This window comes from Tachypleus tridentatus, chromosome 8 (assembly GCF_004210375.1).
Source record: "Tachypleus tridentatus isolate NWPU-2018 chromosome 8, ASM421037v1, whole genome shotgun sequence".
Lineage (NCBI taxonomy): Eukaryota > Metazoa > Arthropoda > Merostomata > Xiphosura > Limulidae > Tachypleus > Tachypleus tridentatus.
In genome coordinates, this window is record NC_134832.1 from 37,739,931 (window position 1) to 37,762,894 (window position 22,964).

Here is a 22,964-nt window from a genome sequence, read left to right on the forward strand (position 1 = left end):
GCTAAAAACCGGATTTCGATACTCGTGATGGACAGAGCACAGATAACCTATTGTGTAGCTTTACACTTATTTCTAAGCAAACAAACTTCTCAATAAACCTCCTATTCGATAACTGACTCGAGATGTGGAAGTCGTCGACATGGAGTCCGTTTGAAACAATAAGAGGAAATTGTGCAGTGATGAAATTAATCTTCACACAGAAAAGTGTAACACTCAAGACACAGCCATGGGAACTCCAAGTTCCTGTGGAAAAGAATGGGAAAGTGTGAACCCCACACGAACTTGGAATCGCCAGCCTATTAAATTTTTTAATAAAAATAGGTGAATGGCCACGTAACCTATGAGTGGAGGAGATCTCGCAAAATGACATACTTCCACATAGAATCGCAAGCCTTCTCAAGGTCAAGGAGCACTGACACAAGATTTTGTCGCTTGAGAAAGTGGAATCAGGTGGTCCATGGTGGAGCGCTGTCGTCAGAACCAACACTAGGTAGGCGAAAGAAGGTTGTTTGATTGGAAGAACTAAACAAGACGAGCATTAAACATCCTCTCTAAGGTCTTACAGATACAGCTCGTCAAAACGATTGGATGGTAGTTTGAAGGAATCTTAGAACCCTTCTCAGGCTTATATAAAGGGAGGGCAATAGCCTGATGCCAGGCATCATTCTTCTGCCAAATCTGGTTAATAAAACCAGAAGAATAGCAAAATAAGCAGAAGAGAAATGGCATCGCATCTCGCAGTAAATATCATCAGGTTCAACCAATGTACTGCTAGACTGATGAAGAACAAGCTTGAGTTTCACCAGCATAAAGAAGCGATTATAGTCGAAGAGACAATTAGTCTGAAAGGAAAGAGGAAATCGCTTTGCCAGAGACTTGACGGTCAAGAAGGTGGAAGACAAAACAGAAGTGCTAGATGCACGAGAAAAGTTTTCGCCGATAGTATCGGCAATGCTCTTGGTATCAGTAACTTCCTGGCCATCGAAGAGCAAAATTGAAAAGGGAGAGGGAAACATACTTCTCATTGACCTTCTGAATCTTGTCCCATATGATTTTGGAACTGGTGGTTGAAGAGATGCTGATTGTGAACTTAATTCGAGATTCCTTCTGGCTTTGACGTCTTACCTGCCGAGTATGTGCATTGGCCTGCTGAAAAGCACTGCAGTTTTAAAGTGTGGTATGCCTACGAAAGGTATCCCAGGTCTGTTTTTGAGTTTTCCTTGCTATTCAGCAGGTAGACCTCCACCACGGACGATGATACCAGAGAAAACGTATCGAGATCTTAGAAATAGATTGAGTAGTTGACTGGACAATACAGTCAGTTACTGCTGCTACGTTGTCATCTATAGATGGTACACGGACGACGGCAAGATCAATATCCGAAAGAGCAGTGAAAGAGAGCCAGTTGGACTGGTCCATTGAGACACGCGAATCGGGTGGCATCGACCACAGCCAGTTTCTCTCAAAGTGATAGAAAAATGATCACTACTCCGTCGATCACTGTCAACCCTCCAAGAAACATGAAGGGAAGCAGATAGAGAGATGAATAGCAATAAAAGACTAACTAGGTGCATGAAATATAGGTATAAGAACAAGTACTGAAGAGAGAAAAGTTGTGATACGAGAGCATAAGCTTTATGGAACGACTCATTCCATCGATATCAGCGTACTCCAGAAGGGATTATGTCCATTACAGTTCTCCAGAATTAAAATCGGAGATGAAAACTGTTCAATGAGAGCATCACAATCTAACTGATCACAGCTCTTTCCAGGAGACAGATAAAAAGAACAAACAGTGATGGTACAATCCGAGGAAACACAAATAGCGACGGCCTCCAAGGGTATATCGAGTGACAAAGACAGGGCGGGCACGTGCTGGTCGACCAGCATTGCCACCCTTCCATGCATCACATATCCTGTTATTTCGGTATAAAGAAAATTGCCGAAAGGTGACGGTATCGACAGTTTTCAAAAATGTTTCCTGTAAGGAAATACACACAGGGTGATAGGAATTAAAGCCTTAATGTTATCTATATTAGAATGGAAACCTCGACAGTTCTACTGTGTTAATATGGCCATTTTATAAAGGTTGAGTAGAACTGGGTGGAGAGCCCTTCGGTTTATAATCACGTCGTCTTTTTTTATTAGAAGGAGGTCTTTCGACCTCCATAGATACTATTCTGGATTAAGTGGATAAACCTCTGTCAATATATGTAGATTCCAGCGACTGAGGGCAAGAAGAAATGGTGATAACAGAAACAAGAGTAGACGTGGACTTGTCAACACGTTTTTTCAAATAGGTCAAAGACTTTGCACATAGATTGAAAATGAATTTGTTGGAGTCATGGAAAGATCTGTTCACACTCCCACTGAGATATGTCTGTGATGGAGGTAGGGATAATAACTTTGGAGTCCCGGGGTAATTAATATTGTGAACCGTTTTCAAACACTGTACCTCTTTCTTCTCTATCTAACTAGGGCAAGAACGAAAGTAAGAGAGATGAGAGCCACTAAAATTAACACAGTGAGAATCCAGCTTGTACTTGTAGGCATCACGATCCTTGCCAGCGCAATAAGCACATGTCAAAGAACCACGACATGATGTCGTCGAGTGACTGAACCGTTGACACTGGAAATATTTGAGAGGGTTGGGAATACATGGCCATGCCTTACAGTTCACTTAACATTGGCAGGTGGACGTGGTGATGTTAACGTCCAAATTTAAACATTGGTAGACAGTGTGGATTTACGCCTCACTGCAAAACTCCTTGGGTAGAGAAACCAGCGAAAATTCCTGGTTCGTGATCATTTCAAAGTAGCATGGAAGTAACCTCAATGGGTATGTCTCCAATGACCTTTGAATTCAAGAGGATTTTGCTATGTGTTTGGGTGGATGTTTCTAACAAGATGTCCCCAGAACGTAGCTTTCTGACTGACTTAGGAGAGCCAGCAAGCTCATCTAGTCCCTTCTGAATAAAAATGGAGACATTCGCCCTAAAGATGTGTGTGTTAAAGAATGCAGTATGCGAAAATGTGATACAGGTGTAGAAGTCGAAGAATGCTGTTCAGAATATTTAAGACGTGGTCGTTTTCTATTGTACTGTTGTTTTTTGTTGTTGTTGTACTTTTATTCGGATTTAGTGAATCTATAACAGAAGAAGAAAGGTTCAGTATCCACTGGCTCCACTTATCATGAAGCCTTATGAGGGAACGTACTACAATGCCAAACAAGGACTCCGCAGTAATGCCAGGGTTTTTCTAGCACTATACCGAAACATCAGCACACAATGTCCCTAACACTCATTGAGAACGTCAACGGCCCCAAGGCCGCTCGCCTAAATGAATTCAAGGCCAAAGTGGCGTGTTGCGGTTGGCCTCTCATTCACATTTACGAGTTGCCACGCACGACAAACATATAGGTGGATGTTTAGATTCCGTCGGAGGAAAACTAAAAGCACAGAACATTATCTGGGAGTTCTCCTTACCATGTACAGAAATCCACCTCGAAGGGAACATTTTTGACTCCAAAAATTTTCAGCATATGAATCTATGTATTTAAGTGTTTGAATTTAGAGTATAAGCTGATATAACTAAGTAGTTTCTCATTTTTACACGTCTTATCCGAAGAATTATGTCATAATCACGTTTTGTATATTTTATATTATTAACGTTTGAAAAATAAATATCTATATGAAGATTCATATATTTATATACTGATATTTTCAAAACACAATCCGAGCGATAGTAAATAAAACAATGATAAAGAAATAATTTTAAATTTTGTTATTTTATTCAGACTTGAAAAAAATTGAAATAGTGCTTTCACAGTGTAATTTATCTTCTGTTCGGTTTTTTAAATTGAAGATTTTTTCTACTCTTTCCTAATTATAGGTAATAAGTAAATGAAAATAATAAGATGCAACAGAGAAAATTAATCCTAGATGAATATATTGATCCAGTAGATTTATACAGAATTTGCATTTAATCACTATATTTCCATGCTTCCAGCTGAACTACTGCTGGTGATGGAAACTTCTACAAAGTTGCGTGTCTACCATATACATGTACATGAGTTATTACACCATTGTCTAGCTGTTGATGATAGAAACACAAGTTTACTGAAAAACGAAGATAAATTGTTAGTAAAGTTTCTCTGTGTCTGGCTGGCATCTTGGTCCTGGAGGCTCATTTGCACAATTTTTGTACTTCACTTTGATATGCTTAAATTATCTTAAAGGAAATCCAAGCAATGGCTCGCATGAGCTGTTTCCTCGTCGTAAGTTCCATAATCACAATTCAATGAAAACTTCGTTTATACAGTAACTTATAATGAAAATATTCAATAGCATTGTGATTATAAAAAACATTTAACTTCAAATAAACGAGTTTATTATGTTAAACTAGTAAAAACATTTAATGTACCATGTTTTCTTTTGGTATTATAAATAAACTATAATTAGCGGTTTTACTATTCGTAGACAATTTTATTACTTATGTATATTTCAATTCTACGTTAGCATAACGATTTATCTTACTTAAAGTAGTGCAAGCCAACCAGTTACTTTCATCTTACCAGTAAAATATCCATGTTTTTACCAATATTTTAGTTCTAGAAATAAAAATACAGTAAGAACATTTAGCTAAAAAAATTATACCTTGCAAGAAAAAGTAAATATCTGAAAGACCACCACCTCAAATAAAAATCAAGGTTAACACAAAAAGCCTATTGTTGGAAATGACACCCAGCTTTGATTTAGTTTTTCATTTTTACAAATAATTAACCATTACGAATATGATTTCAATTTTCCAAAACAGATGTTTTACAATTTTACATGCAGTATCTATCATATAAAAGTCATTGTAACATTTAACAAAAATGTTGTCTATCTGATTTCAGTTTAACCAAATATTTGGCTTGACTACTTTTGTCCTGTTTATTGTCAAAAAATCAGTATAATTCTTGACAAAACTGAAACACTTCCACTCACTCGCTGTTATTGTCAGTTTCAACAAGAAAATTTTTTCTTTTGTTACATAAGTACCAGTTTTTGAAGCAGTGAATTGTATCTTTAAATGTTTCGTTAACATCTGTTCTCCTAGATCTTCACTCTCTTTTGAATATCTAAACAAAACCTCCACTTCATTGTTTCCTGCAACAATTCTCAATCTGGAAGTCTAAATCATGACCAGATAAAAGAATTACCATGGCAATCCCATTATTTCAGTTCTCACAAAAGTATTCATGATCAAAACTGAAGATCAGGCTATTTCCACGTCATTTACCAATCTTCTGAGTAAGATGTGATAATGATATATTTATATATTTTTCAGCCACTTGAGAGTTATTTTCACACATGAACCTGATTCATTTTGACATTATTTATATGTGAAGATACACTTCCTTTCTTCAATATTCTTGTTACAAATTTAATGACAAGTTCCACTCTTTCAGTTATCATAAGATTACTTACACAGGTTTATATGTACCTTTGAACTCTTACTATGACCCAAAAATTAAACATCGTAGAAACTACATATAATTCTATCAGAACTATTTGTTCTGGTAACGAACATTTTCAGTCAGACTTTGACCAACCTAAAATAAAATTAGTTACCAAACACAGCTTTTCTCTCGAGTGTGTTAACAAAATCTTCTTTGAATTTAATAAATATCCAAAGTATTTTATCTTTTCTATTTTAAGGTGAACTTATAACGTAGTACAATCAGACTATATTAAGCTATTGAAAATGACTAGCATGTATCAGATTATGTTTCAAATATATCTGCCATAATGTAAAATAGTTTAATCTGTTTTTTTGGAGATTTTCTTAACGATCGTTTTGTCTCCATCAAATGTAATTCTAGGTAACATCATGGAGCCAAAACAGCGGTTTGTAGCTTTAGTAAATAATTTCTATAGTATCTCTTTCCTTGTTTCCTTACTTTTTTATGATCCCTATTTGGAGGTTTTTAAATTTCCAATTTGTCGTTCATCTTGTATTTTTTAAGAAAGTTTTTCAAGAAATGAAAATGGAGAATAATCACAGTGATTACATTGCATTTCTCACTCTTTCGGTATTACAAACGACCATTCTTATAAAATTATAATCGTGTCAATGTATAGATGTCCTTATTAACAAACACACAAACATATCATTTAACGACAGTAACGGACCTATTGTTTCATCCAGACTGTCACATCCGTTAAACTAAACTTTCAAATTAAATTAAACATTTAAAAAAATTCTAAGCTAGCCCTTCTCATTCAAATATTTGTCAAGCATTTCTTTAAACTGCTTTACATCAAATGCATCCACAACATCTGAAGGTAATCCATTCCAAATGCTGACCACCCTGCTAGAAAAATAAAGCTGTCTTGCCTGAAGACGACTTTCACCATGCCTCCATTTTTAGCCATTAAAGCTAAAAAAAAAGCATTCAAGCCATGAAAATTACGGTTTCCAACAAGTGTAAAACAGTTGTTATGCTGTACAATTATGCGACAATCGTAAACGAAATGAGTTACTAAGATAATGCAATGAGACACAAAACCAAAGCAATAATTGTTGTTTTAGAGTTTAGATTAATAATTTAGTTTATTTAAAATGAACCTAACAGTGCCACAAACTTATGGTAAATATCGTAGACAGTTATAATACTTTTAAAAATATTAAAACTTTTTATTAATTCACTCACGAGTTATTAAAAAACCATTATCCTTCCTGTACGTGCATTTTACGCTAACACTGTGTTCCCCACAAGTACAGCGAAAAGTCTACGGGTTTACAATGCTAAAATCAGAGGCTCGATTCCCTCGGTTGACTCAGTGGCTTTGCTATGAGAAAACACACACACACGCTAACACTATAAGTCAAATTACACATCTTAAAATTACAAAGCTTTAAATATAATATATTTATAACAATAAGAAAATGATAAAGATAAAGAAATTGCAGTTGAGAAAGTGACAACCTGTATTGATTTAATTTGTTAAAACGAATGAGAACTTCAGTTTAGTTTGGTCATAGAATGTGTCGTATGAAGAATGTCTAAAGGCTCATTATCTGAGGGGTAAATTTTGTCGACACTTCAGCCCTCTAGCATTATTTCTCTAATAATTGGTCATTTTCTGTGTACAAGAAACAACAAAACAGTCGTTACATATACAAATGGAGTACTTCTGGTAAACATAAAAATTGGAAGTCATGAAACGCAGAAAATATTAGTTATATAAAAAAAATATTTTCGCAAAATCATAATATTTCAAAGTAATGCTATGAAATGTAAATAATAAAAATTAAATATTGTATTGCTTGTGTGTTCGGGCTATCTAGTGGGTCCACTGAGGGAAATCGAGTCTCTGATTTTAGCGTTGTAAATTCGTATACTTACCGCTATTCTAGCGGGAAACACTAGTACTTACTGTTAGTGAAACTGAATACTGAAGCTAATGATACATTTACTGCAGGTAATTTTGTTATGTTTTAGTAAAAGTGGAGTAATGTATTTTTTGTTTTTTGTAAATAACTTTTCTTATCAAGTAAATTACAAACTCCAGAAATGCATTTTTAATATAATATTCAAATACAGAACTGAATGAAAATATACTTATTACGCTGAATAATAAGTAATACAAAATGAAATTACACATATGAAGACAACTTTCTTTTCAAGAAAAGTTAAAAAGTTTATTAAGCTAGATATATCGGTAGTCGATGTCAATCTATAATTCAGGACAATTGTCTTGATTAATTTCAGCTAACAGGACCGTTCTTATACGTCTTTTTCTTACAAAATTATTCAGGAAATTCTGAAGGTCCCGACTAATCTTGGGTTTTCGAGCGAGGATAGTCAAAATTTCTGAAATATAAATTTGAATTTTATGTTTAATAAAACTAAGCTAATATAAATATGGCATATAAACTGTATGAATATAAAATATTGATTTCTATAATGTTTTTCATATCAAAGTTACAAAGCTTGTAATAATTTCAATTCTAGTGTCGCTGGTACAAAATGACAAAAAAAATGTAAAGCTCATGTCATGTAGTCAATGAAATAGCACTAATGTAGAATAACAAAAACGTTGAAATAAACTAAGTTTAGTACAGAATCATGAAATGACGGTAATGGTAAATTTGACCTAAATAATTTAATTTATAAAGGCTGTGTTTTGAGAATACTTTACCTTTGCACCTTCTCTCTTGACATGAGACTGATATCATACGTTAGTACATTTTTGTTTCTTTTATGTTTTGTTGTACTTTATCAATGAATAATGACCTAAAATGTCCCTCTTTCTTGCCAAACAAACAAAATTAGTTTCATAAACATTGGTCTATCACAAATTACACGGTTACCTAATTACTAAAACCGATAGCTGATCTGAGAAAAATATATCAAACTTTTACAGATAGTGACAAAGTAAAGTAACTACATTATGAGAATGTTAGCTCGGTTTTTTCAAAATAAATATAAGAATGATATTCAACATGACCAATCGCAAATATGCAAAAGTCCCTGTCTGTCACGTCACGAAAGCCCGAATGCAATTATTCAGATTGAATAGTTCGATTACTGTCCGCCCACTAGTATTTACGAAACAAGAATTCTTAATTCAGAAAGTATTTAAATTCAAAATTGTATCGATATATATACTTTCATGATACATTTTATGCAATATCACTATCGTTTTAAATAAAAAAACAAAACCTCTTCAGTTAACTGTTTTCCAGTTTTGTTGACTGTACATTTCATTTTATGCCCCAATACACAAACTAACAACAATATTAGGTTATATTAGGCATACCCCTTCCGGTTCCCTTGCACCCATCATTAAAATCGTACTGAGCAGACAGTAATCTGACTATTCGATTTGCATAAATATATTTTGGGTTTTATGACTCCTGCTATTTAGAAACGGCATGGCCTAGCGCGTAAGGCGTGCGACTCGTAATCCGAGGGTCGCGGGTTCGCGCCCCGAGTCGCGCTAAACATGCTCGCCCTCCCAGCCGTGGGGGTGTATAATGTGACGGTCAATCCCACTATTCGTTGGTAAAGAGTAGCCCAAGAGTTGGCGGTGGGTGGTGATGACTAGCTGCCTTCCCTCTAGTCTTACACTGCTAAATTAGGGACGGCTAGCACAGATAGCCCTCGAGTAGCTTTGTGCGAAATTTCCAAACAAACAAATCCTATTTAGAAAAGAAATATCAGGCGTGAAGTGACACACAGGCTTATATATATGTTAGATTAGTTGATGTTTGCTTTAATCTTCTCTTACCCCTAAACCTCGTTCGGGGTAGTACCTCCAAACAAGACCATGTTATAGCATAGTTGTCATAATCTGTATCCAAAATGTAGTAGTTCTCATAATAGGGAACTGAAAACATAAAATGATTTATTTGTTGTAATTAGTCTGTTATTACTAATTGTATTAATAAATGACAACTATTTTAAATACACTGCATCAAAATATATAAATTTATTCATAATAAAATGGCTTTTTAACATATTATTAAAAAATTAAAACATTTTTTATTTATGCATGTCATATTAACTAAATTGACAGACTGTTATATATTTTGGTTACTTTAAGCAAAAATCTTCAATTAAAGTCGTTACAAAGCTTTGTTTGATATCAATATTTTTCACTGACTTAGGCGGCTTGACAAAGAAATTAAAGTAACTTAAATTTCCGAGTTTAAACTTATTAGCTCCTATAGAATATGTTATTCATTGTGGGCTTTAATTATTGTCCCTCCTCCCCCCGTGGCAGGACAACTGCGCAAGAAACTGGATTTTGATATCCTTGGTGGGCAAAGCACAGATAGCCTATTGTGTAACTTTGTGCTTAACTTCAAACAAACTTTAATTACCTTTTAATACAGATAGACCAACAGACACACAGAAATATTTAAGCTTTTTTTAACTTCGGTAGTTTATCAAACAAGTATACCACTTACGTGTCTCATACTTCAGTAACAGCTTGGCAGGTGTTTCAGAGTTTAAAACTGCAAGGTCTGCTTTAGATTGCTTCTTCTCGTGGCTTAGTAAAATAAAATGTGGCAAGCAATAAATGTAAACAGTTAAGTGTTTACAGCTTTATGATAATTTTTTTTCTGCTTTACAACAGCTTAAATAAATGTTAATAAAAAGAAACACCAATTAACTTAAAGTAATACAAAACTCTCTTTGTATGCATAATAGTCGATGTAAGTCAAACGAACGCAATATCATATAAAAAAATTCATTATGTTTGTTAAATGGAATAAAATTTCTTTATAAGATGAAATATTTATTTCCCGTCGCTCCTTCATAATGAGTAGTTCATTGTTTTAACATTATAACTTCTCAAAAGAAATGTCGCATACGACTGTTTTTATGAAATAGGTAGACAAGATATTATCAGATACTGTTATTTCAACACTCAGTCTGCGTGTCACGGAGATCGAAGGGATAAAGGTATGCCACAGTTACCAGTGTGTGAATTAGAAAAACAAAATGTATATCGATAAAGAATTGATTTTGAGGAGGAGAATCTTTCACAATCACAATTTAGCGCGAAATCTATGAGTGGACTGTGTTTTTTTAGCATTATATTAGCCCCCGCCGGTGGGTCAACGGGGTGTTTATGGACATAAAACGTTAAAGTTCGGTATTCAATTCCCCGCAGTGGACAGAATGCAAATAGTCCATTTTGTAGCTTTACGCTAAACAAGAACAAATTAATTTACTGAATCCGACACTGGTAAGGCTTATGATGCAGAAATTTTTTTTTTTTTTACAGGTGCAGGCTGAAAAGTTTTTCATGATTCATTTTATATCTTCTTGTTTTGTTAAAGATCGTCTCATTGTTAATAATTATATATATATTTATGCTGTTTCTATTCTTATATCAATAAAAAATCAAGTAATGTCTGTTTTACTCCAGTTTAACTTGATTATTTGGAATTAAGCACAAAGTTACACAATAGGCTATCTGTAGTCTTCCCACTACAGGTATCAAAACCCGGTTTTTAGCGGTGGGAGTCCACAGACATACCGCTGTGCCACGGGGTATGGTTATACTCCAGACAACATTAAATATAAAAAAAACAACAGTAATAATCTCGTTGTATGTAGGTATCAGCTTGAAAAAGTAGTATCTATCAACATTCAATACTTATGATCTAAATAATTTTTGTAACGTTACATATTGTAGCACCTCAAACACATGAAAAGAAATAACAACTCCACATTTTTTTCCTGAAACGTACCAGGTTATAAAAGAAAAGAAAATAGGCAAAAATAAAATCAACAACTACCTCCTTTGTAAAAGATGTGCTTGTAATAACAAGATTGTCACAGTGTACCATAGATTGAATATCTCCATGTTATGATAACAAAAATGTTTCTAATTCTGATTTGACAACTTCAGTACAAACATTTTGTAAAGAATAATTTAATTGTAATCAATGTAATTCGACATTTGTTTAAATGTTCAAAAATTGATTTTTATGAACACGGAAAGATAAAGCAATTTCATACGAGAAACATTTGGCAATTCAGCCTGGAGAAAGAAGGTCTACCTTTTAAAAGATCTAAGTTTATCGATTTCCTTAACCCATGTAACAATACTGGTAGATATTCTGCTCAAGAACATTTGTACAACCACAAGTGCATTGTACTCTTACAGTTGAATATTTTAGTAAGGTAGACTCGCAAAATCATAAAATTTTAATATTTTACTTGATATATGTTAAAACTTTGTCTTGAAAATGTAGTTCAGAAATCTTTCACATAAGCCCCCACTAAGTTCCTAAGACCATATCTTATACTGTGACAAATAAGCACGTAGCAGCTTAAGCAACTTCAGAAATAAATAGTCCATTTTTGTCTTAAAACATATTCATATTGATACAAATAAAAAGTATATGTATCTGATGTGTAAGCAAATTTAAAAAGTATCGTCTCGTAAGGTAATCGAAAAAATACTTGAGTATGGGTAATAATATTTATTGATGTAACAGAGTTGATTCTTTAGCTGGCAACAGGGATGTTAATTTTTGCATTTTGAGAAAGAATGTGAATAATTCTTCCCCCGGTTGTACAGCGGTAAGTCTAGGAATTTACAACGCTAAAATCAGGGGTTCGATTCCCCTCGGTGGGCTCAGTAGATAGTCCGATGTGGCTTTGCTATAAGAAAACACCCACACACACATGTGAATAATTTCTTTTATTCACCCCTCTTCATACCCCTAATGCTTCAAGAAATATGATTTACCTTTAAAGTCTTAATCTCTAACTGCAGTTTAAAACAAAAGTTCAATTTGCTAAAAACAGGTTGTTTGGCTTGTTTTGAATTTCGCGCAAAGCTACACGAGGGCTATCTGCACTAGCCGTCCCTAATTTAGGAGTGTAAGATTAGACGGAAGGCAGCTAGTCATCACCACCCACCGCCAACTCTTGAGCTATTCTTTTACCAACAAATAGTGGGATTGATCGTCACATTATGGGGCTCCTATGGCTGAAAGGGCGAGCATGTTGGATGTGGCGGGGATTCGAACCCACGACCCTCAGATTACGCGTCGAGTGCCTTAACCACTTGGCCATGTCAAGCCAAAACAGGTTGTGAGGAAGGCTCTTCCCTGACCTAGAAATTGTAATACGTCAGAGTGTTCATGAAACGACAATAAAGTCAGATTTTCAGATTTTGTTATGAAGTGTATAAATTATTTAAAGTTATTCTTTCTTAGATAATATTATATATTAAAACACAAACGTCTAAGTTAAGCAATTTGTTATAACATACACACGATTACGCAATAGGACTTGTAAGAATGTAAATTATAGGTGAGGGTAAATTTCAAACATACTATGATAAATATATATCGAAGAAGCCTTGCTTCTCAAATAACTTGAAAATTATTTCCTTATGAGAGGTAAGGTGCTTAAATATGTTACGATAGCAAAGTTCTACAAAAAATCTCCTTTTCAACCATTTGTAAGATAAAATTATCAAGTCCTCCTAAAACATATTTAGTTTGAAAGAAAGATATTATTCTGAGTAAAACATTAAATTTTATAATATGAAAGCTTACAAAATTCCGATTCCTTTATGTATCAGGCTAAAGGTATCATTCCTGAGGTTTCTATATTCCACCATTACACACCTAACTCCAAAATCGAGCAACTGAAAACTCTTTCTGATTTCGTACCACCTGCCCATAAACTGCAATTAGAAAAAATAACCACTTCTTATTTTGTCCAACTACAAATACACGTTTATTTTCAACAAAGCAATACTAACTGGAAATTATTACCAAATAACAAAATAAAACACCTAATAATAATCATAAATATACATATACGGCTTGGCTACATCTAATCTCGAGATATTAATATAAAGTGTCCCCCCCCCTGTAGTCCAAAAACAATTCTGTAAATCTGTAAATTTATCTCTGACCCATCGGATGACTGCTTTCAAGAGAATTGAATAAAACTCGTTTTCTACTCATTAAAATCTTAGAAATTAAGACGTCTATCTTATACTTTAGAAATGAGTGTATTTTAAAATAGAGTGTCGCGAGTTGTGCTTCGAAAAAGTTCGTAGTACATCTGAATGTACACCTTAAGCCGCATATAAAAGCACGACAGTCACAGTAAACCAACACTTTGCTGATGTCGTGTCAATTAATGTCTCTTCTATATTGGGGACAGGAATGTTAACTTCAAGAGGTACGTTTTATCTTACTTACCTCTAAATGATAGTTCCTTATTTCCATTTTTTATTTTGTTATTTATTTTTCTCATCTTAAGTTTATCTTTTATTTATTCTAACTTCGGAGAGCAGTCACCTTCCCATAACTCTCTGCAGACAGTTGTTGGCTTGAACACCCACATATCACTCTCCTAATTTCTCAACTTTTAATTTTCTTGTGTGAGACTAGATTAAGACTGAGAGACGGTGTATCCCCACCACAATGTGGGTTCTACTTTCGCCGTCACCTCTAAAACCGAGGATCTATTTTATAATCCCACGTTGTAGCTTGTACCCTATGATTCTTTTCTTAAAAATGTGCAGCGTATTTTTAGAAAACTTCGTATTAACATGTTTTGGTTTATGGGTTGAATATTGTATGGTTATAATATATACCTGGTGTATATAATACGTTTGTGTTTGTCTATCCAGAAATTATCTCTCAAATTCCTCGGTCAAACGCTACCAACATCTTATCATTACAAAAAACAAAGGCGTTTTTCAGAAAAGCAAGGATTACATATTGGATTACATATTCAGTATGACCTTACGTGTTATTTGCTTAGTCACTCTTTATAATGCAACGAGTATTCTTCGATATAGCACAATGTCGTTATCATCACATGACAAGTAGCTTCGAATTCAACTTTGTTTTCTTATAGCAAACCCACATCGGGCTATCTGCTGTGTCCACCGAGAGGAATCGAACCCTTGATTTAGCTTTGTAAATCCGAAGATTTACCGCTGTCCCAGCGGGGGACGAATTCAATTTTATTTATCTATTTGCAAAAATATTTCACACAAACAACACTTAATGCTCTTATAATTTCTTTTAAGAATGAACATGATACTAAATACAATTGCTGTGCGTTTCTCAAATTATTTGTGTCTAAAATATGTATGCAAAGTTTGTTCAAAACCATATGCTTATCACTTCGTGAACATGCATTCAGACGTTTCTGCATAAACAGCCAAGTTTGTCTTCATTACAACTTTACTTTTACTTTACTTTCCAATAATTTAGCTTCGGTTCGTTTCATAAACTGCTATAAATACCTTGCAGCTACATTTGTTTTCTTTACTACAGGTTTTATTCTTCATTTTTAACAGTCTCTTTGCTTGAACTCATAAAGCCATGTAATAAACAAAATGTTCATAACCACTTCATACTGTGTACACTATTATAAATACTATAACCATACTTTATTGTTAACCTTACGTGTAGTTCTACGTAGATTTGTTTGTCACATCGTGTGAAATATTTTGAAAAAGAGCACGATTTAACGATCTACCACTAAATTCCTGCAGAAAGCGTAACTTCAATGTGGTGCGTGAAAATGATAGCATAAGAAAGTTCAACCAAAAAGCATGCAAACCACCGCAAAGTTTTTGGAAGTTGCAGCCGGTATAATTATTATAGATGTTAACAATATTTATTTTTCATATAAAAGATAGCTTGAAATGACAGAAAAAGAAGTAAAAGAAAAATGATACACTATTTTCACAATGGAAAATTCCATTGACTATTGTAAATGATCTGTAAAAAGACCGAAATTAAAAGAGGAATTAATATATATTGTTTCAACATTATAGTTCCAAATTAATTTATTTTTCGTCCTACTATATATCGTCTCCCGCTGATAAAGGGGTAAGTCTATGGATTTGGAACGCTAAAGTCAGTGATTCGATTCTCCTCGGTGGACTCAGCCTGATATGGCTTTGCACATACACACACACACACACACACACACCTACTATATATCATGAATCAAAATCAATAAATGTACGAAAATATCAAGTTTCAAATTCGTTAGTTACAAAAAATTCAGAAAAAATAGCAAATTTCAAAGTTTAGTGGTAAAACTTTATCAAACGAATGTTTCTAATTTTAAAACATTTATTATCCACTTTTATTATTACTTTTATTTGTTACAATGCACAGTACAGGCATGAAAATTTACCTTTATTTATACTACTGTTAACTACGAGCTCATGAAAAGACAAACTTCAAAATTTTAAACTTTATTGTGATGCTTGTGATATTTATAAACTACAAAATCATCAAACACAGAACTCAGTCCTGACCTGAATGATTTAAGAAATTATGCTCATTTTGATTACAGTTCAATTTAACCCTATAAAGAGGTAGAGGGCTGAATTTGTCTATTACCTTTTCAGAATATTCTTTTAAAACAACGATATGTTGCTTACCCGTGTAGCGTTGAAATTCTCCATGACCTCATGGTTCTTACATGGAACTTGACCTTCCACGACTGTTCCCATAAGGAACACCAGAAATGCTGAGAGAACGACACGCGGATTCATCTTGTTCTTGTATTAAATGAAGTATTAATCTGACTATTTATATCTTCTCGGCGTTACCGTGTGACCTGGAGTTGAACATGATAGTTCAGGTATGAACAAGTCTGCTAGTAGGTGACGCATTTTCTTAATCGCAACAAATCTTTTTTCTCTCTCTCTCTCTCTTTTTTATATTCAACTAGTTATACAACAAGCATGTGGTGGCGTTTCATAGGTCATTGCTCAATGTATTATTAAAAGTTCAGACATTTTGGGTTAAAAGTCTGTATCTTTCGTTTTAACAACAATAACAGCAACATCATTTAAATGATATAAAATATTAGAAAAACTAATACTCGTTTACCTAGGAATTTATTTAATCAGTATACATTATTTGTAATATTCATGATCTTCTACTTACGTCATCAGTTACGTTGCCTTGACTTAAAAACAAAAACGAAAGTTGATAAAATACTTATTTGAACAAAACCTGAAGAAAGATATTAGATTGTTCAGAAATAAATGTCGGAATTCTCACAATGACATTTAGAAGTTGAATATTAAGTAACTTATCGTTGGTTGGTTGGTTTAATCCAACGTTTGTCGCTCAAAGGGTGTCTTAATTGTCTGCTGTTTTAACTCTATTCAGAGTAAGTTTCGTAACCCCCAAGGCAGCATGGGCAATAAGGACTTTCGTCTGATTTTCTTCTAAGACTTCAAACTTGTACAAAAACTAACGAAACTACTCGAAACATCAACTAGACATTCGGCCATAGATCTGCTGCTGAACGTATAGGTTTCGACATGGAGATAAAAGTCTATAAGACCACGAAGGTCGTGGAAGAAAGCCATCCTTAGATGAAAACATATTAAGGTAAAAGTTGAAGCAGGCCCTTGCACAACAGTACGTAAGCTTGAAGAAAAGGTATGGACAAGCAAATCTAGCATTGCTAACCACCTGAGTGCGATTGGAAAGACAAAAAGTTGGATAAGTGAGTTCTGCATGAGCTGACTGAAGATCAACAAAATCGGTGTTATGAGACCTGTCAAGGAGGACGCTCCAAAAATTGAACGAATTGGAAATCGAGGTTCTGCCTCATCCACCTCATTTCCCAGACATTTTCCCTACAGATTTTCATTTTTCAAGCAATTTGACAACTTTTTGGACAAGAAACACTTTCAAAACCAGGCAGCTGCAGAAGAAACTTTCAGGGAGTTAATTGACCATAGAAACTCCGATTTCTACAGCAGGGGCATAAACAACATCGTTACACGTTGGTAAAAGTGTGTTGAAGCAAATGGTGCTTACTTTAATTAAAGCACGTTTTACAACACTGGTTTATACTTTTCCAAACTTCGTGATTCAAAAACGAAATTTATTTCTGAACAACCTAATAACTTTAACGCATCTTGTCATTTTAATATTTCAGAAAGTTTTTGTAATATGTAAATGTACAATGAAGCTGTTTAATTTCTTATTTAATATTTTGATATTTTTCTACATCTAGAGAGTTGGTCTGCAAGGTCAAGTATCTTAATAAGACGTTGTTACGAGATTAAATCGAAGTGCTTTAAATAACTTACAAACGTGTGTTTAAAAGGGTAGTAGGGTTATTCGATTAGATACATTTTTAATGAAAAGTGCCCCAGCATGGTCTGGTGGGTTAAGGCATTTCGACTCGTAATCTAAGGATCGCGGGTTCGAATCCCCGTCACACCAAATATCCTCGTCCTTGCAGTCGTGGGGGCGTTATAATGTACGGTCAATCATACTATTCGTTGGTAAAAGAGTAGCTGTCTTCCCTGTAGTCTTACACTGCTAAATTAGGGACTGCTAGCGTAGATAGTCCTTGAGTAGCTTTGCTTGAAATTCAAAAACAAACAAACATTTAAAGGAAAAGGCTGATTTGCCAGAAAAGACAAATAAATAAATAAATTAATTAATTTATGCTTATTTAAAATAAAGATACTTCTATTTCAGGACACAACTGCATAAGACGTTTTTTGTGCAGTGCCTGCAATAGGGATTTAACCAAAATTTTTATATTTATAATTCCTTGAGTTTACAGTTGAACCACTGTAATACGAAACAAAATGTAACTAAGTTGTTGCATACAGTTACTAACATAAAAAGTAATACAGTGATTCACTCCAGGTTAAAATGTTTCGTGAAACAAGGTGCAGTATCAAAATTTGAGCATTATTAATTATAGAGAAATCAAATATTACATTGCTAATCCAGTATAATCATTGCAAAAATTATTTCTGTGAAATAACATGTTAAGTGAGAGCTGTGCCCAAAACGTAACCATTTAAGTAGCCTAGAAAGATTGACTTCAAACTTCACTGTTACTAGTCTGTGTGTTATTTCAGTTGTGTTTTTTCTTTATTAGTCCGCCCTCATTGAGGTGGTATAAACAAAAATACATTAACTATTCAAGATTCCTTATCAAAATCATTGTACTCATCTGGATAGTAGAAATATATTAGTAAAGGGTAACTGCTTGAGGTACATACACAAAACATTAGTAGTGAAAAACAACAAAAAACTAAAGTTATTATCAAATATATTAACAATAAGATGAACTAAAATAAAGGGAAAAGTCACTATAAATCAAACAAAATTATGATTCCAAATTTCTGCATAGTATATTACCCTCTCCACCCTCACCAGAGTCGCGATAAATACTATAAAGATGTAACAGTTTATCTCTTAAGAAATCAAAATACATTTTAGCTTGAAGTTAAACCTTAAAGATATTCACAAAATGGACACCAACACCACACGATAGAACCTTATTATGGGCAGAGTAAATCACAAACTTAGTTACACCCGTACACAGACATAACAACCCGAGGTGATGCTAACTCAACTGAGGCAAAAACACAACCTGTCCATTTTCATGATCCATTACTCCACGGCATAAAATTGTCTACACTAAACTAAAAACTAAATTATACGTGTCCTGTACTTTGGAACACTAGAAAAACAAATGAGCAATAGTTTCTCGAGCAACACCACAAAAGGAATATAAGCCCGTCGGATGATGAAATATATGAACCAACTTAATATGGATAGTCACCGCATGATGTCAAATAAGGTAATTTAAATTACAATACCGATAACCAAGAAGGAATCAAAACAACCTTTTCAAATAAATGGCCAGTCAGTAACAGGTACGACACTTCTCAAAAACTCATGCGGAACATGAGGGGGAACATTAACCTATAAAACAATAAATATCTTTCGCAAGGAAAAACCCCAAAATAAACTAAAATCCAAACCATTATTACTTAAAAAATAGATAACGAGTGTGGACAACACCAACTCAGTAACCATTGATTCTCGGAGAAAACAAGGGATAGCCTCATATTGTAAAATCCCGGCATGACTAGGTTAAGACACTCGGCTCGTAATCTGAGGATCGTGGGTTCGAATCCCCGTCATACCAAAGATGCTGGCTCTTTCAGCCGTGGGAGCGTTATAGTGTGACGTTTAATTACGCTATTCGTTGGTGAAAAGAGTAGCCCAAGAGTTGGCGGTGGGTGGTGATGACTAGCTGCCTTCCCCCTAGTCTTACACTGTTAAATTTGGGACGGCTAGCGCAGATAGCTCTCGTGTAGCTTTGCGTGAAACTCAGAAATAAACATAATGTAAATGGCAAAGTTGCATGATACCTGCGGCTACAAATTCAGGAAAATAAAATGTTCGCCCACCATTATTCAATAAATTAGGGCTGATTTCAAGAAAATCATCAGTTGGGCGCTGAGTGAAACCACGTGAAAAATTATCCATTCATCTTTAAAAATCTCAGCATTATATGGAGGTAAAACTTGCATAAAACGAGAAACTAACTAACAGGAAAATACTTTTACATCAAATAGCAAATCACCATAAAGACCAAAATTAAAAGATAGTAACGAATTTAAAACCTCATTACACTGTCAAGATAAGCATTTCTGAAGCAGCTTTAATCTATAAGCTTATTTACAGGATATGAATATCTACAAAATTTAGCCTCCCTCCGCGAACTGGTTTAATCAGTATCTCATAACTAACTTTGTGTATTTCTTCATCCCATAGAATGATCAAAAACCCCTTTTGTAATAAAGCAAAAATAGACTTTTCCATATGTAGAATCTGAAGAGGATACCATAGTACTGAGGTAACTAAAGCATTAATGATCAACACTCGACACTTAGGGATAAATATTTATGCCACCAAGATGTGAAAATACGAGTGACTCGTCGATAGATACCATGTTAATTCATACGATACATCTCAACACTGTCAGTGTGAAACTGAATAACAAGACACGTTAAAACTTGTGAAGAGACAGAAATACTTTCTTTTCCCGAGAAACCAAACTTCCTACCCACAGACCCCTACTTTTCTGACTACCTGACGCACGCTCGTAAAGTTGACAAATTCGTGTAACAGGAGTTATAGAAGAGACATCACTCAGTGTCAAAGTTGTATAATAAACATGTTGAAACATAAGACTAGAACGAGAAAACAATGCGACATCAAAGATATAATTATGTAAAAGTTCAGCATAAAGGATGTATAATATCGTCGATAGAGAACACCCTTGACGAAGACCTCGGGTAATGTTGATAGTGCCGGTAGTATAACCATTATATTTAATAATATTAGAAATACTAGAATAAAGTTACATCCACTAAAGAAAATTGACACTCAGGCCACAACGCTGAAACAAAGGAAACAAATAACCACATTAAACACGATAAAAAAAAACCTTTATTTATTCAATTTTGAGCAAATTCCCACCTAATTCCATCTAAGTAGTCCATTAACAACACCTAAAGGAGAGGCACTGTAACCACATCCTTACCTGGAACATAACTAGTCTGGTCATCAATCAGCTAATATTTTGGTTAGAATCTTGTAATTACAATTCAATAATGTTATTGGACGATAGTTTTCCAGCAAACGTCTGTCTTATTTTCTTCGAATCAAAACAAAACTCCACGCTTCATTCTTTAAAGTTGACCCTAATACTACACCCTCTATCGGCTGCACATCTAAGTTTATTAATCAGGCACCTCATCACAGTGTTTCTGGAGAGACTGAAGAGTCCAAAATGAAATTAAGGTTCACGTTCTATGCTCTCTTCAGGCGTGCTCTGAAAGCCTTAATCCGACGAGAACCGTAAACTGAAGTTTATATCCTTTATATTTTATATCCTTCTCCAACCTCACATATCACTGGCAAATATCGTTGTGATAATCAGGCCAGCTCCGACTTCGTCTAATTAAAAGCTCTACCGTTTCAACATAATATATGTCAATCAACAGATGATTACTAAACTGTCACAACCCAGGACTGTGAGGTACCCGACTAAATTTAAAATTAATTGTCAAAAGAGCGTGATCCGTTTGAGGAAACCAAGACCGATCAAAAGCCCCTCTCAAAATATGTTATGTATAACGAAAATTTTATCAAATCGGGATTGAATTAGTGAGCCACAAATAAACTTTCTCCATGTAAAACCATGTCGATCATCATAGAGGAACAGAAACACGCCCGATAAAGAGAAAGTACTTAATAAAGAAGCGAAAACCTGGCGACTATCATCTCGATAGAATTTTACCGGAGATTTATCTAACTTAATGTTAGTGACACAATTAAAATCACCTAATATAACTAGATTTGTTGCAGCTGGAAAAAGTGTAAATAAACAATTAAAAAAAGTCCAGAAATGATAGAAGAAGCGTACACATTAAAAATACAATTCATAGCTATCACTCTCCTCATGTTACCAGTATAATGTAAACTCACAAACTGAGAAAGCGAAAGATGCATAAAAACTGCCGTCCCTTGACGACCACTCACCGAATTTGACATAAAATTGGGCCTAATCAGAATTTACCAATTAAATAATACTATTGATCAGTAAAAATGTATTTTGAAAACAAATTACAAAATAAAGTGAACTAAATTATTAGATACATCTTCAATTTATGAAAGTCTCTCAGCTCGTTACAATTTACCACTCCTATCTTGAATAGATTCGCTATAGTGATGAAGAGGTAATAAATGTAATTTACTTTTTGTGTTTCCCCACATGAGGTATTCAAATCTTGCTCCGGTAAGATCTCGTCTTACCATTGGTCTGGATTTCCGTCCCTATATCACCCACTTCCGCATATTCCCTACAGTGAACCGAAGGGACGTCAGTTAGAACTGTTGTTGACAGTTAAGACGTAGATAAGTCGCTCTCCTTCCCCTACAACTGTGGAAATTCAGAATCAGAGTGATAAAATTCAAGTACTTGTTACACTCTCTTCATGATTCGATGTAGAAGGTACAATAGACGAAGATCGTGGTCAATTAATCTCGGGATCAATTACCACTGATTTAAGAAGGACATTATCTCCACCTTTCATCCCTATTGAATCGTCCATCACTGTGTCTTCTGTATGTGTGACTCCAGCAAACTGTTTCTCAATAACAAGTCCTTCCCTTACGCCTTGACAATGACGAGCAACATGATCTTGTCTATAACAAAGGTAACAAATCAACTGTGGACAATCACTGTAGGGATGGTTCTCAGCTAGACACATGTTACACACACGACGCTGGTAATCATGCTTCGTTTTAATAAATATGCTTTTCCTCAACGGATACAACACCTTAACCACGTAAGGCAAAGATGTACGGGAACCAGAAAAAGATACTCGCACAAACCAGATACTTTTGTAAATACTCTGGTCCAGTTTCTAAACGATAACATAACAATAAAATTTATGGAACTTGAAAATAATGTTCGTACCAGCGACGTATTCGGGAACTCCGAAAGATGAAACAGGCAAAGATTTTACACAGGCCTTGCGCCATATAGTTTTCATCGTTACGAGTCAATTAAGAATCCACCACAAAATCTACATCGTCGTTTAAAA

The 22,964-nt window shown here is 34.5% G+C and overlaps 1 protein-coding gene across 2 annotated transcripts; it reads right to left on the minus strand.

Annotated features, from left to right (window-relative positions):
* Positions 1 to 7,560: 7,560 nt before the first annotated feature.
* On the minus strand, positions 7,561 to 21,034 carry LOC143224133 (apolipoprotein D-like). 2 transcript variants are annotated; one of them, XM_076452581.1, is made up of 6 exons: positions 20,897 to 21,034; positions 15,951 to 16,129; positions 13,081 to 13,211; positions 9,964 to 10,046; positions 9,282 to 9,380; positions 7,561 to 7,861 (listed from the first exon to the last, which is right to left on the minus strand). In XM_076452581.1, the coding sequence occupies exons 2-6, from the start codon at positions 16,062 to 16,064 to the stop codon at positions 7,725 to 7,727; spliced, it is 564 nt and encodes a 187-aa protein (XP_076308696.1). In that variant the 5' UTR covers positions 16,065 to 16,129; positions 20,897 to 21,034; the 3' UTR covers positions 7,561 to 7,724. The 2 variants fall into 2 exon arrangements, with proteins under 2 accessions (XP_076308696.1, XP_076308697.1); XM_076452582.1 differs by lacking the exon at positions 20,897 to 21,034 and having other exon boundaries at positions 15,951 to 16,159.
* Between the last annotated feature and the right edge of the window lie 1,930 nt (positions 21,035 to 22,964).